Source organism: Ochotona curzoniae, unplaced genomic scaffold (assembly GCF_017591425.1).
Source record: "Ochotona curzoniae isolate NIBS_2020 unplaced genomic scaffold, NIBS_Ocur_1.0 contig_66, whole genome shotgun sequence".
Classification (NCBI taxonomy): Eukaryota; Metazoa; Chordata; class Mammalia; order Lagomorpha; family Ochotonidae; genus Ochotona; species Ochotona curzoniae.
In genome coordinates this window covers 20582545-20596130 of record NW_024466512.1, presented here as the reverse complement: position 1 = coordinate 20596130, position 13586 = coordinate 20582545, and the positions used below count along the sequence as shown (strand labels likewise).

General features: G+C 49.0%; 1 protein-coding gene across 3 annotated transcripts; it reads left to right on the top strand.

Moving 5' to 3' along the window:
* The first annotated feature begins 2386 nt into the window (after positions 1-2386).
* On the top strand, positions 2387-9558 carry BORCS7 (BLOC-1 related complex subunit 7). 3 transcript variants are annotated; one of them, XM_040992197.1, is made up of 5 exons: positions 2387-3111; positions 7006-7068; positions 7163-7206; positions 8348-8384; positions 9176-9558. In XM_040992197.1, exons 1-4 carry the CDS (start codon positions 2722-2724, stop codon positions 8370-8372), a joined length of 522 nt encoding a protein of 173 aa, XP_040848131.1. In that variant the 5' UTR covers positions 2387-2721; the 3' UTR covers positions 8373-8384; positions 9176-9558. The 3 variants fall into 3 exon arrangements, with proteins under 3 accessions (XP_040848131.1, XP_040848130.1, XP_040848129.1); XM_040992196.1 differs by having other exon boundaries at positions 2388-3084; positions 8348-8368; XM_040992195.1 differs by having other exon boundaries at positions 2392-3111; positions 8348-8368.
* Positions 9559-13586: the final 4028 nt, after the last annotated feature.

Genomic DNA, 13586 nt, shown 5'->3' with positions numbered 1-13586 from the left:
ACACAAGGGGCTGGGTCAAGACTTTGCACCCACTGGCATGCATGGGTCTATATCATACCCAGCTGGCCTGCGCTGCAATACTTGGCAGCAAGAGCTGAAACCGTAGGAGGCCTTGCCAGGCTAGATTGAAGCACCCACCAGCACACTCAAGCCTTGGGGCTGGGAATGGCCCTGGTAAGGGAATTCTTAGGACTCTTCTGATTGGTTGGAGACACTCACTGGTGAGTGAGGGCCAGGGCTGTAGGCGGACAAACTGGGCAAAGTAGCAGCACTCATTTGCATGCGTGTGGGCTGGGTCTCAGGGTGCGTCAAACTGGATAGGGCTCCAACCCCTACAGGTGCTTGCAAAAGTCAGAATGGGTATGGCCTTGACCAAGCTAGGTTCCAGCAGCTGTCATATGTCAAGTCATATTAAACCAAGTCTGGGGGTGGGCCAGACGGGGCTAGGCTGTAGCACCCATCACTGAGAGTCAGAATTGGCTAGGCTGGAGTACCCACTGGTGAGTGCCAGAACTAGAGGCTGACAATCTCAGAATGGGCTGTAGCACTTGCTAGCATATGCAAGATCCAGGGCTGGGAGTGGGCTTGGTAGTGGAACTTTGAGGACTGCCTTGCTGGCCTTTGCTTCCACTGGTAAGCATGAGACCTGGGACTGGGAGCGAGCTGGTCTGGGGGTGAGCCAGGATGGGCTGGGATGGTATACCCACTGATGTACATAAAAGCCAATATGGATGAAGGGCAGCCGAGCTAGGCTGTAGCACCAGCTGGCAAGTGCTAGGACTGGGTACAAGGCACGTCAGGTGGGACTGCAGTACCCACTGGCAGGTAGAAGGTCCAGCACTGAGAAATGCCCCTGCTAGACTGTAGTTCCCACCAATGAGCATAGGAACCAGGGCTGGGGGTGAGTCAGGCTGGACAAGGAAATAGCACCTTTTGGCATGTGTGAGGGCCATGTCTGATGGCGGATTGGGCTGAGCTAAGTTGCAGAACCCATGGGTATGCATGAGAGCTGGAGGTGATGTGTGTTAAGCCAGGCTAGTTCGCAACAGAGGCTGGCATACAAAAAACCAGGTCTGTATGTAGGCCTGGTCGGGGCTGTTAGGGGACACCCAGACTAGGAAGTGGCAGTCACGTGTATGTGTGAGGACTGGGTCTGTGGCAGGCTGGCTGGGCTGGGCTGCAGCACCTCTTGGCTTGCATTTATGGGGTTGAGGCACAACTGTCAAGGCAGCTGCACCCAGCAGTATGTGCACTGGCTGGTGCGGGTGACAGATAGCACCTGGCCCTGTACTGGATGGTGCATATGAGTCAAGTCTGAGGTCACCTAAGGCAGGGTTTCCTGGGGGACTCCCTGACTGGAAGGCCACAGACCTGGACCACAGGGAAAATCACAATATATGTGGTACAAACCTTGAAGTGCATATATTAGGACTGGGCCTCTTGAGTTGCGATGCCTGCGCTGTGGACAGCATGTCCAGATGCATATGGGGGTCTTGAAGACCAGCTCATCTAGACCAGCAGAGGATGTCAAGTTGCCTCACCAGAGGATGGAAAGCAGAACACGTTGGACTACTCTCCTGGCAAAGTTTTGCAATATATTCCTGGGCATTAGGGTGGACTTTGTCAGCCAATAGACCTTGGAAAGATTTTCTGAGCCCTGGTGCAATGAAGATGATGACATGTCACAACTATCAAAACCACTTAACCCTTTAGGAACACTCTTCCCCACATTGGGGTTCTCTAAGGCATCATCAAAGAACCTTCCCCCATCCCCAGGTGCTGACGTAGTTTGACTGCAAGTAGTGGCCTCTCTCCCTCCGCCCATATGGACACAGGAGAAAAAAAAAAAGGCTGAAACCTGTGTCCCACCCACCTTCCTTCTCTGTAATCAGGGCCACCTGGCCCTCCCCGCCCTAATCAGAGCCCTTAATGGGCATGTATCCCTCTCAGCTATGCAAACAATGTTAAAAATAAAATTAAAAAGTATACTGGCTCTGGCCTCTAACTTGAAGCGCAAGCATCCCATATGGGCACTGATTCACGAACTAGCTGTTCCACTCTGATCCCACTCCCTGCTTATGACCTGGGAAAGCAGCGGAGGATAGTCCAAGGCTTTGGGCCCCTACACCACTGTGGGAGACCTGGAAGAAGCCCCAGGCTCCTGGCTTCAGATCAGGTCAGTTTTGGCTGTTGGGGCCATTTAGAGAGTGAACTAGCAGAAGGAAGACCTTCTCTGTCTCTCTTTCTGCAACTCAGGAGGAAGCTGGCTATCTCCGAAGCAGGGAAATGAAGCCACCCAAATATGTTACATGTTTGTTCAGCTCCGTGGTGACTCTGAGTTTGGTTTGAATAGGTTGAAGAGGTTAATGTTACTATTAAAAATGAGTCATGGGTGTGGCACATTTTTTACCTGTATTGGTCATTCTTTTATTGACTATTTGCATTTCTTCTCCCTTCGAATCATGCGCACGTGTTATGTTAATTTTCGCATCAGGTCATTTTTTGCTAATTCACGTGGCTGCAACACTGTTTCTTCAGTGGAAGCTCCCGGAGAGGGCTGCACCTTCTTTCTTTCTGTATTTCCATGCTGATATTTAGCTCGTGAAATGACTAGAGAATCTGAACTCATTCTCCTAACCGCCTAGCTCCTTTTCCATTACTGCTTTTATTTCACTAATAACTTTATGGTTTCTGTCGTGCTCATAAGGACCGACCACACAAATGATAATAGTACAACCGAGACTGTCATCCAGATTTTCTTCCATCCCCCTCACCGACCTGCGTCTCGGCCCGTACTCCTCACGGTGTCTACTGAGTGTTTTAAGTCAATTTGTAGGTAGCAAAAACGAACGTCCGAAGGGCGCAGGCGCCCCTTTTCCCACGGTAGGGAACGTCCTCTTCGCCTTCCGCTCTGGCCTCTTTTGGACCCCGCGCTCGCCGTCGCTCCGGCGGAGGCGTTCCCAAGCGGAGGCGATGGCGGCTGGAACGCCCGATCCGCAGGCGCGATTCGGTCAGTCCGTGAAGGGCCTGCTCACGGAGAAGGTGAACACCTGCGGCACTGACGTGATCGCGCTCACCAAGCAGGTGCTGAAGGGCTCCCGCAGCTCCGAGGTGAGCCGGGCGTGGGCACTCCGGGACGAGGACGCCCGGCCCCGCGCCCTCTCAGGGCTGGGCCAGGGGGCGCGTTGCACCCTGGGAGTTGTAGGCGAGCGGCGGGCTCGACGCTTGGGCGCGCAGTGAATTTGGGGACACGTAGTCTCTTCCGTCGGGGTGCCGGGATACGAGATACCCGCTGGGAGTCGGAACTCGGGGTACCTGGGAGGGAGAAGAAAACGACGCGATAGGAACCTGCTTTAAGACAGAGGCACAGGACCGTGAAGGGCTGGTGTTCCCAACCAGTGCTTTATTTGGGGACGTTCTCTTTGACCAAGAGCTTTAGCGTGTTTTTGTCCTTAGCGCTCCAAATCTCATCCACACGCTCGTGCGTCGTCTGTGGGTTCTCTCTGTCCTGGTTTGTCTTTGTGGCTGTACGCTTGGTGTTCTGTTTCTCAGGTGGGCGTAGCCCTTTGCCGTGTTTTTCGCATTCTGTCTGGTTCCTTAAATGAGGGCGTTGAATGGCGTTTCTCCCCGAAGTCTCACGTGTCTACATTCTGAATCTCCCAGATGTACTCAGCTGAGAGATGGAACGGGTCCATGCACAGACGTGAGGGCTACACACTGGAAATAGCCCCCGAGCCCCAACGAAAGGCCGCCTCGCAGCCCAGGCCACCCTCCGTGCCCTCCTGGAGCCCTCGGTGCCTCCCTGCCCGTCTCTAGGGTGTGCAGCTCACCGCCTCCTCCAAGCGCTGCTGACCGTGCCACTGTTTTCTAAGATGTTACCCAAGATGAATTTAAAAAATTATTTATTTTTATCGCAAAATTCAGATATATAAAGAGGAAGAGAGACAGAGAGGAAGATCTTCTGTCCACTGACTTACTCCCCAAGTGGCCGCAAAGGCCAGAGCTGAGCCGATCCGAAGCCAGGAGCCCAAAGCTTTCTCCAGGTCTCCTACGTGGGTGTAGGGTCCCAGGGCTTTGGGCTGTCCTCAACTGCTCTCCTCAGCCACAGGCTAGGAGCTGGATGGGAATCGGGGCCGCCGAGATTATAACTGACACCCATTTGGGGTCCCCGGGTGTTCAAGACCAGGACTTGAACCGCCAGGCTACCACGCCAGGCCCCCAAGATGAATTCTAAAGCCTCGCCTGTTATCCCAGGTGGAGGTCAGTTTTTTTAGGAGGCATCGGCATCAGGGTTAGACTCCCTGCTGTCTTGCATGCTCAGGTGCTCCTGAACCAATGCTTCCCATGAGATGTTTCAGCTCTTGTGCCCTCTTGGCAGCCGCTCCAAAGCAGTGAGTCCCAGTGCTTCCTGGATGTAGAGGACTGGCATGTTGGGAGCATCCTGTGAATATTTGCTAAGTAAATGAAGAAAGTCTGTTCTGTTAGAACCCTGTCTTTCTGCCATCACTTTGTCATCAATCACACTTCATTTCTAGGAGCTGGAAGTGAGCCACTTAGAAGTGGCCACAGGGCCCGGCGCGGTGGCGCAAGTGGTTAAAGGTCCTCGCCTTGCATGCCCGGGATCCCATATGGGCGCCGGTTCTAATCCCGGCAGCCCCGCTTCCCTTCCAGAAGTGGCCACAGTAGGGTGTAGCCTTTTCTACATTTGTTGGTCTGACTCTAACATGGTACCTCTCCAGAGAAGGGAAATTGGGCAGAATTTCAACTTCAGCAATCACAGCCACAATTCTGAGTCACATGTGAAAATATGTGTGAGAATTTGTTTGGGGGAGGGCGGGAATTTATTTTTATTTGAAATGCAGTTCCAGAGAGGAGAGAGAGAAAATGAGACATTCCATCCGCTGGTTCAGTCCCCAGATAGCTGCAACAGCTGGAAATGAACTAATTCGAAGCCAGGAGCCAGGAGCTTCTCCCGAGTCTCCCATGTGGGTACAGAGGCCTGAGGCTTTGGGCCGTCCTCTGCTGCTTTCCCAGGCCATGAACAGGGAGGTGGGTGTGAAATGGAGCAGCTGGGACTGAAACTGGTGGCTTTATGGGATGGCTGCACCACAGGCGGAATTTTAGATTGTTATGCCTTGGCATTGGCTCTGTGGGACTTTTGTTTGTAAACACTCCTTATGGTGACAGAGAGCTGTAAAGAACCCAGAGTCTACCTGCAGAAAGTGGCTGGATTAACCCGAGGCATGTTTGTAGAGAGTGATGCCCTGCAGTTACAAGGAAACTGCAAGGAGATGTGATAGCTGGCCGCGGATGCTGGCTGCGGATGAAAGGCAGGAATCTGTTAGAACGGAAAGCAACAAGGGATGGAAGCGCACGTGGAGTCAGTCACTCTGGAAGTGACCATGGGGAGGGGGAAAAAGAATCCAGGCCCTCCATGTTTGTGAGTTCTACAACCTTGGATTCAACTATCCGGATGGAAAATATAGCCAGGCCTACCATTCCTACATCTGGACTCAGCAGGGATGGATTTTGTCCCTGGTCAGGAACAGCTCAACAATTACTCACATGGTATTTATGCTGTGTTAGGTAATATCAAAGGTCCCCCCCCCCCTTTTTTAAAGATTTATTTACTTTTGGGCCTGGCACAGTAACCTAGTGGCTAAAGTCCTTACCTTGCATGTGCCACCATCCCATACGAGTGCCAGTTCGTGTCCTGGAGGTCCCACTTCCTATCCAGCTCCCTGCTTGTGCCCTGGAAAGCAGTTGAGGATGGCCCAAAGCCATCCCTGCGCCCACGTGGGAGACCCGGAAGAAGCTCCTGGTTTTTGCTTAAGATTGACTCAGCTGCGGCCGATGCGGCCGCTTGGGGAGTGAATGATTGGATGGAAGATCTTTGTCTCTCTTCCTCTCTGTATATCTGACTTTCCAATAAAAATAAAATAAATCTTCCTTCACTGCTCTCCCAAGCTGCAAACAGGAAGCTGGATGGGAAGTAGAGAAGCCAGGACAAACCAGCACCCATATGGGATCCCGGTGCTTGTCTAAGGGGAGCATTTAGCTAATGGAGCCATCCTGCTAATCAGCTAGGATCGTCTTCCCCCACCCCGGGTTGTCTTTTCAACCCTGCCAAACTCCTTTTCCCCCTCTCCTTCAAATCCAGCCCCATCCTTCCTTCCAAGAATGAGAAGTTAGGGCCTCAGCTAGATCCACGGAGCGACGTTGCCGTATGTGCTCATGTTGGCACCAGAGGAGCAGGTGGCACGGAGCTGAGCAGGTGCCAGCCCCAATCTGCTCTGGTGGCGACTTTCACCACAGTTGTCAATGTTAGATTCACTCACCCCCAGGGGAAGAATAACTCAGTCAGATATATAAAAGGAATTTAGATCACGGGCTTCCCTTCCCCATGCAGCAGAAAGACATGAAGTTTGAAGGCTGCAAAGGAAAAAGAGTGTGAAAGAGACGGGAAGGGCCTGTATAAACTCTCCTTGACACAGAAGCCAAAACGGGGTTACCTCAACCCTTATTTGGTGGGGGATATGGGTTTGTGCCCCTCATTGGTGCAGCGGTGGTTTCACAGCCAGAGGGGCCAGCCAAAATTCCGTCATCTGTTCCTGGTTTGATTGGAAGCAAGCTCCGCCTTCCTCCTGACCGTGATAACCATCAGTCAAGCCCACACCACCATCACCCAAGTGCCAGGGAAAGGAGCTTGCTTGCTGCTGCTGCTTTTTTTAAAAAAGGTGTATTTATTATTTTTATTGGAAAGGCAGATTGAGAGAGAGGAGAAGCAGAAAGATCTTTTGTCCACTGGTTCACTCCCCAAGTGGCTGTAACAGCCGGAGCTGAGCTAATCCATAGGTGTTCTCAAGGTGAAGAAACCTTGTGAGGACGTGTGGCTGTACAGGGGGAGGAGTGGAGGAAGAGCGGGGCGGTGGTGTAACAGTGCAGAGAGAAGATGGCAGACAGCTGGGAAGTTTCGATGGTCACCATTTGATTTTTGTCTTCCAGCTGCTGGGTCAGGCGGCTCGCAACATGGTCCTGCAGGAAGATTCCATCTTGCACTCAGAGGATGTAAGGACCAGCTTCCATGTGACGTGGATTTTACATGCATGGTTGGTGTGGCTTACGGTGAAGGAGAACAGTCTCTCTTTTTCTTTCCCTGCAGAGTTTGAGGAAAATGGCCATCATCACCACACATCTTCAGTACCAGTGAGTGTGTGTGTCCTCCGCTTCGCCGTCGTGTGCCAGGATGAGCGGGGCCGGGAACTGGGGGTAGGGGTGAGATGGGGGCAGAGCAGAAGCCGCCCTGGTGAGCCTCCCTGTGTTCCCTGGAGAGAGGCTCTGGGGGAGAGAGTAGAAACACCTAAGGACAGAGCCCAGGCCGGGAGCGGGCTGCCAGGCCCTGTGCTGGGCAGCTGGGAGATGCTTCCTTAGTTCTGATGAGCTGTGTGTGTCCCAGGCCCGTCCTGGGGCATCCAACCTCACGTTATTCTCTGTCCCATGTTTCCATGTGTGACACAGCACTGGCTACATGTAAATCATCCTGGAAATTTTGAAATAGACTGCCTTTTCTCAGTGTGATTTTGGATATAATGATCATTCCTAATTGCTTTTTATTTGATTTTGTTTTATATTTTACCTAATTGATGTCATGTTTGCATATAACATCTTGGAAATATATGATTGGGCATTTAGCTCCTGCATTTATTTATTTTTATTGGAAAAGCTACAGAGAGAAGAGAGAGAAAAAGATCTTCCACCTACTGGTTCACGCCCCAAATGGCCACAGTGGTTAGAGTTGAGTTGATCTGAAGCCAGAAGCCAGGAAGGGTCCCAAGGCTTTAGGCCATCCTCCCCTGCGTTCCCAGGCCATAAGCAGGGAGTTGTATGTGAAGTGGAGCAGCCGGTACACAAATTAGTGCCAGCATGGGATCCCTGCAACTTGCAAGGGGAGGATTTAGCCATTAAGCCGTTCTGCTGGTTCCAGCTCTTGCTGTTTAAATAGCTACTGTTTACCGTGTTCATTCTTCAGGTGTGTACTTACCAGGACTGTGGACAATTGGCTCCATCTTACCCAGACTGTACCTGAGCCAGGCACGTGGTTTGTTGGAGCACAATGCCCACTCTGGGAGGGTTATTAACCTCTTCAGACTTAGAGCCCATCCTGGCATCAGTTCTGTGTTCCCGTAGGAATTCTCATTCAAGAGCAGTCTTTGGATAGGATGAGCAGGAATACAGAATGTGACCCAAGTTGGAAATTTGTTCTGCTTGTTTATCTCTGGCCAGAAATCACTTCCACCAATTCACTGAGTTTCCCTGTGTTTATTTCTTCTTCTCTTTTCTGAATTAGGCAAGAAGCTATTCAAAAGAAGTAAGTAACCGCCAAGGTAGGAGTGAGTAAACTCTAAGGTTTTTGGGAGAACCTACTGACGCAGATTAGAGGCAGTTACAACTGTTGCACTCAGTCACTGCCAAACTCTGAGTGACATATGCCCTTGAATTGACATATGTTTGGGCATAGCTCATTGGGGACTTTTTTTTTTTTTAAGATTTATTTTATTTTTATCTGAAAGGCAGAATTACCGAGAAAAGGAGACAGAGCTGAATCAATCCAAAGCCAAGAACCAGAAACTTTTTTCCAGGTCTCCCCCATGGTTACAGGAACCCAAGGACTTGAGCCACCTCTGCTGCCTTCCTAGGCCATAAGCAGGGGGCTGGATTGGAAGTGGAGCAGCTGGGATACATACTGATGCCCACACGGGATGCTGGCGTGAACAAGTGGCCTGCTATGCCACTGCGTCAGCCCTGCTTATTTGGGATTTATAGACTGCAGTGTATTTCAAAGGCCTACAGCAGCTGTCGTCACTGCTGTGAAGTCTTTCCAAAAGCTAAAGTATTCAACCTTAAGGAATTGATTCAATTGAATACATGTGCCAAAGTTGCTCACAGCATTGTTTCTTAAGTGGATTAAATTTGTCCCTTGTAACCTTGTTGACACTACTAACTGGCTTTGCACACCTTGCTTGGTAGTTTTTGAAAATTTGTAGGACCTGGGTGGCTCAGTGTGCCATTGGCCCCTAGCTATAGCAAGCAGCACGGACGCACCAAGGTCCAAGCAGCACAGAGATCCCTTTATTGCACACTTCAGCAAAGGCCTGGTCTCTGCTCTGGTTTCCAGTGTTGAACAGTCCTCGGAACTGCAGGAGCAGCTGAAGCATCTGTTGAAATAGAAGAGGAGGAAGAGCTGTCTTACGCCACCACCATGCCAGGTGTGTGTGAATTCCCATGTTCTTCCTCAAAAGCTCAAGAAGATGCTTGTTTGTGATGTACTGTTTCTCCTGAAGAGAAGCCAGGTGGTAGGTGGTGCAGTCTGGTCACCCTGGACTCTTGCTCAACCTTAAAGGGGTCCTGTCTCATTTGATGTTAAAGCAAGATGAAAAGACACTCAGTCTTTCCCTTAGAACATGTAATAGGTCAAAAGCCCTGCTGTATGAATTGCTCCTTTAGCACATACTGAGTTGTGTGTTACACTCAGAAAATAAAGCTTTTATTGTGAACATATGAGATTGTTTGATATTTTTAAAAACATTTTTCTTTTCATCTTTCTCTCACACAATGATTTCATGGTCATGGGTAACAGCGGTTTTCCCATTAGACTCAAAGGAGACACATTATCTGCTGGGGGTGAAGCCTATATGGAAGCCAGGCAAATGGGGTCCTATCTGGCCAGCTGTGGCCTCTTGCCTTGACCTGCATTCCGAGGGTTTCTTTGCTGCTGTGACCTTTGATTAAGTGACCTTGGCTTCATTTTGTAATTCTGCTAATCATTGGCAAGTTCACTCGTTATCACATTGTTGCCCAATGTCAAAGCAGTTGAGTTAGGGAGAGCATTACAGCCTGGGGCTGCACCACAGTGGAAACCCCAGCATCTGAGGATGCATCTTGTTGAGTAACATCGCCAGTAGTCTGTTAGCCTAGCTGGGTGTCTTTACTCTGTTTGGATTTAAAATAGAACCCTGTTTGTTGTAGGACCCCACATTCTTCATCTACTAAGGGGCTGAGAGAAAGCTAACATAAAAAAATAGTGTTTTCACCAAAAGCAAGGAAATGAAAATCAGCTTAATTCATACTGTGCATCATCAAGTTAACACATATCAGATTCACAATTATTCTCTCATTGTACATATACACATTAACTTAAGATGAAAAATGATGGGACTGGTGCCATGGCATTCTGCGTGAGGCACCAGCATCTTGTATGGGTACCAGTTCAAGCCCCAGCTGCTCTGCTTCTGACTCCCTTCTGCTGACTTGGGAAAGCAGTGGAGGATAGCCCAGAGCCTCGGGACTTGCACTCGTGTTGGGGGTCTGGAGGGAGCTCAGGCTTCTGGCTTTGGATCAACCTAGTACTGGCTGTTGTGGCTGTTTAGGGAATGAACTGCAGACAAAGGATCTCTCTCTTCCTCAGTACCTCTGCCTTTCAAAAAAAAATATGTATATATATATAAATCTTTAAAAAAATTTAGATGTAAGGAGGCCAGCACTGTGTCTCAACAATCTAATGGTGCCAGCATTACCGTTTGGGTGCCAGTTTGTGTCCTTGCTGCTCCACTTCCAATCCAGATCCCTGCTTATATTCTGTGAAAGCAGTGGAATATGACCCAAGTGCTTGGGATCCTGTATGCAGGGGGAGACCTGGAAGAGGCCTCCAGCTTCTGGCTTTGGATCAGTTCAGCTCAGTCTATTGCAGTCAGTCATCTGGGGAGTGAATCAATAGATCGAAGACCTTTTCTTTGTGTTTGTTTCTCTCTGTAAATATGCCTTTCAAATAAAAAGAAATCTTTTCTGTTTTAATTAGATATTAAGAAAGTGAAAGGCATTTACTTCTGCTTTTATTCTCTAAACATTTTTAAATGACCCTGGTGCTTGCAAGGCAGAGGTTTAACCAATCAAGCCATGGTGCCGGGCCCTATCTCTGCTTCTGATCCAGTCTCCTGCTAAAGTGCCCGGAAGGGAGAAGACAGTGACCCAAGTGTCCTGCCATCTACACAGGAGATCTGGATGGAGCTCCTGGCTCCTGGCTTCAGACTGGCCCAGCTCTAGCTGCTGCAGTCATTTGGGCAGTGAACCAGCAGATGGAAGATCTTTGTTTTTTTCTGTCTTCTCTCTGTGTCACTATGCCTTTCAAATAGATAACTCTTTTAAAAAGGTTAAAATGAAGCTGTAGCCTAAGTTTTCTTAATAATAGAAAAGATATTTTTAAAAACAGTGAGTGCATATATAGAAAAATAAAAATAAAAAAATAAAAAATTTTTAAAGATTTATTTATTTTTATTACAAAGTCAGATATACAGAGAGGAGGAGAGACAGAGAGGAAGATCTTCCGTTCGATGATTCACTCCCCAGGCGGCTGCAACAGCTGGTGCTGTGCCGATCCGAAGCCAGAATCCAGGAACCTCTTCTGGGTCTCCCACATGGGTGCAAGGTCCCAAGGTTTTGGGCTGTCCTCGACTGCTTTCCCAGGCCACAAGCAGGGAGCTGGATGGGAAGCGGAGCAGCTGGGATTAGAACTGGCGCCCATATGGGATCCTGGCGCATTTAGGGTGAGGACTTTCGCTGCTAGGCCACGCCGCCAGGCCCTAAATAAATCTTTTTTAAAAAGGAAATAAAAGGTACACTAATTATTGGAAACTTGATAGTGCTGTACTGAGTCACTAGGAAGAACATAATACTAAGATACATAAAAGGAAAGAGCCAGAATGTGAGAACAGAGGGAAATGAATATACAATTTGCTATTTTTTGAAAAAGATACATTTTATTTGAAAGGTAGAGTTACAGAGAAGGAGTGAGATCATCCATCCGCTGGTTCACTTTCCAGTTGGCCGCAATAACCAGAGCTGAGCTGATCTGAAGGCAGGAGCCAGGAACTTCCTCCAGGTCTCCTACATGGGTGCATGGGTCCACGAACTTGAGCCATCCCCTGCTGATTTCCCAGGTTATAAACAGGAGCTGGATTGGAAATGGAGCAGCTAGAACACAAACTGGCACTCATATGGGATCCTGGAGCCAAAGACGGAAGCTTAGCCTACCACACTAGTGCGTCAGCCTCACAATTTGGTAAATTTTAAAATAAACAGTACACATAAAGTTAAATGGTGCTCAAAAACCATGAAAAAAATGATTTCATTAAGTAATGTCTGGGTTGTGGAGAATTTGCTATAGGGTTAGTCTTTTTAAAATGATGAAAGTTCAAATTCTATGCAAAAAATGTTCAACTACCAAGGTATTCTGTACAAAGATCATGCTTGACGTAGTAGCTAAGATATCAGTTAAGATGATCATGTCCCATGTTGGCGTATTTGGGTTTGGTTCCCAGCTTTGGCTCCTAATTCCAGCTTTCTGCTCACACAGGGAGAGTACCATTAGTGACTCACATACTTCATAATTGACAAGGAATGAGCCAGCAGGTGGGAAAGCACCTGCCTGCCGTCTCTGCCCCACCTTCTCCTAAACAAAACCAACATTCTGAATTACAGATGATCACAGAAATACCTTCATTTTATTTTAAAAGATTTATACACTTTGTTGGAAAAGGATATCTGATTTTTTTTAAAAAAAAGTTTATATATGTTTATTGGAAAGTCAGATTTACAGAGAGGAGGAGAGACAGAAAGATCGTCCATCCACTGGTCCACTCCCTAAGTAGCCACGATGGCCAGGGTGAGGTGATCAGGAGCTTCTTCCGGGTCTCCCACGCGGGTGCAGGGTCCCAAAGCTTTGGGTCATTCTCTGTTGCTTTCCCAGGCCACAAGCAGGGAGCTGGATGGGAAGTGGAGCAGCTAGGATATGAACTGGCACCCATATGGGATCCCAGCACATGCAAGGTGAGGACTTTAGGCACTAGGCTGCTGTGCCGGGCCCGGCATTGGAGCCATCACTGTCTGTCGTAAAATCAGCCCAGCACATTAGACACAGTGAAGGAGAAGTAGGAGAGTAACTCAGTGTATTTGATAGTGGTTTGCAGTTTATCTCTGTGTGGTTAAGTGTTTTTGAGGATTATCAAATGAGCCTTGTGAATAAACCGCAGACTAAAGATAATTTAATAAGCACAAGTGAAAGTGGCACAGCCCTTTGCCTAACTTCCTACCGCAGTACCCCTCGCAGAGGAGAAAAGCCGGGGCAGCCGTTCGGCCTGTGAGAGAGGTGGAGCACCAGCCCCTCGTTCATGTCAGAGTGCCTAGGGTTAAGCCATGACTTCTCACCAGTGTGCCTTCTTGGATGGCATGTGTGGTTGGGTCCTTGCCAGCTTGAGTTCCCTCCGCCCTGGCCATCGAGGGTATTTGCTGAGTTGAGTCATTGGATGGGAGTTTACTCACTCTGTCTCTCCCTCCCCTACATAAATAAATAAAACATTTTACTTTTTAAAAAATTCATTTTTATTTGAAATCTGAATTAGAAGGAGAGAGGCAAACAGAGAGAAGGATCTCCCATCTGCTTGTTCACTCCCCCAAAGACTGCCACAGCTGGAGCTGAGCTGATCCAAAGCTAGGAGCCGGGAGCTTCCTCCCAGCCAGGGGCTCCTCCCAGG

Excerpts from the sequence above, each read along its gene's own strand:
- BORCS7 (XM_040992195.1), top strand. The coding sequence starts at position 2,722 with ATGATAATAGTACAACCGAGACTGTCATCCAGATTTTCTTCCATCCCC. Across the intron at positions 7,069-7,162 it reads CCATCTTGCACTCAGAGGAT|AGTTTGAGGAAAATGGCCAT; the intron begins GTAAGGACCAGC and ends CTTTCCCTGCAG. Across the intron at positions 8,369-9,175 it reads CAAGAAGCTATTCAAAAGAA|TGTTGAACAGTCCTCGGAAC; the intron begins GTAAGTAACCGC and ends TCTGGTTTCCAG.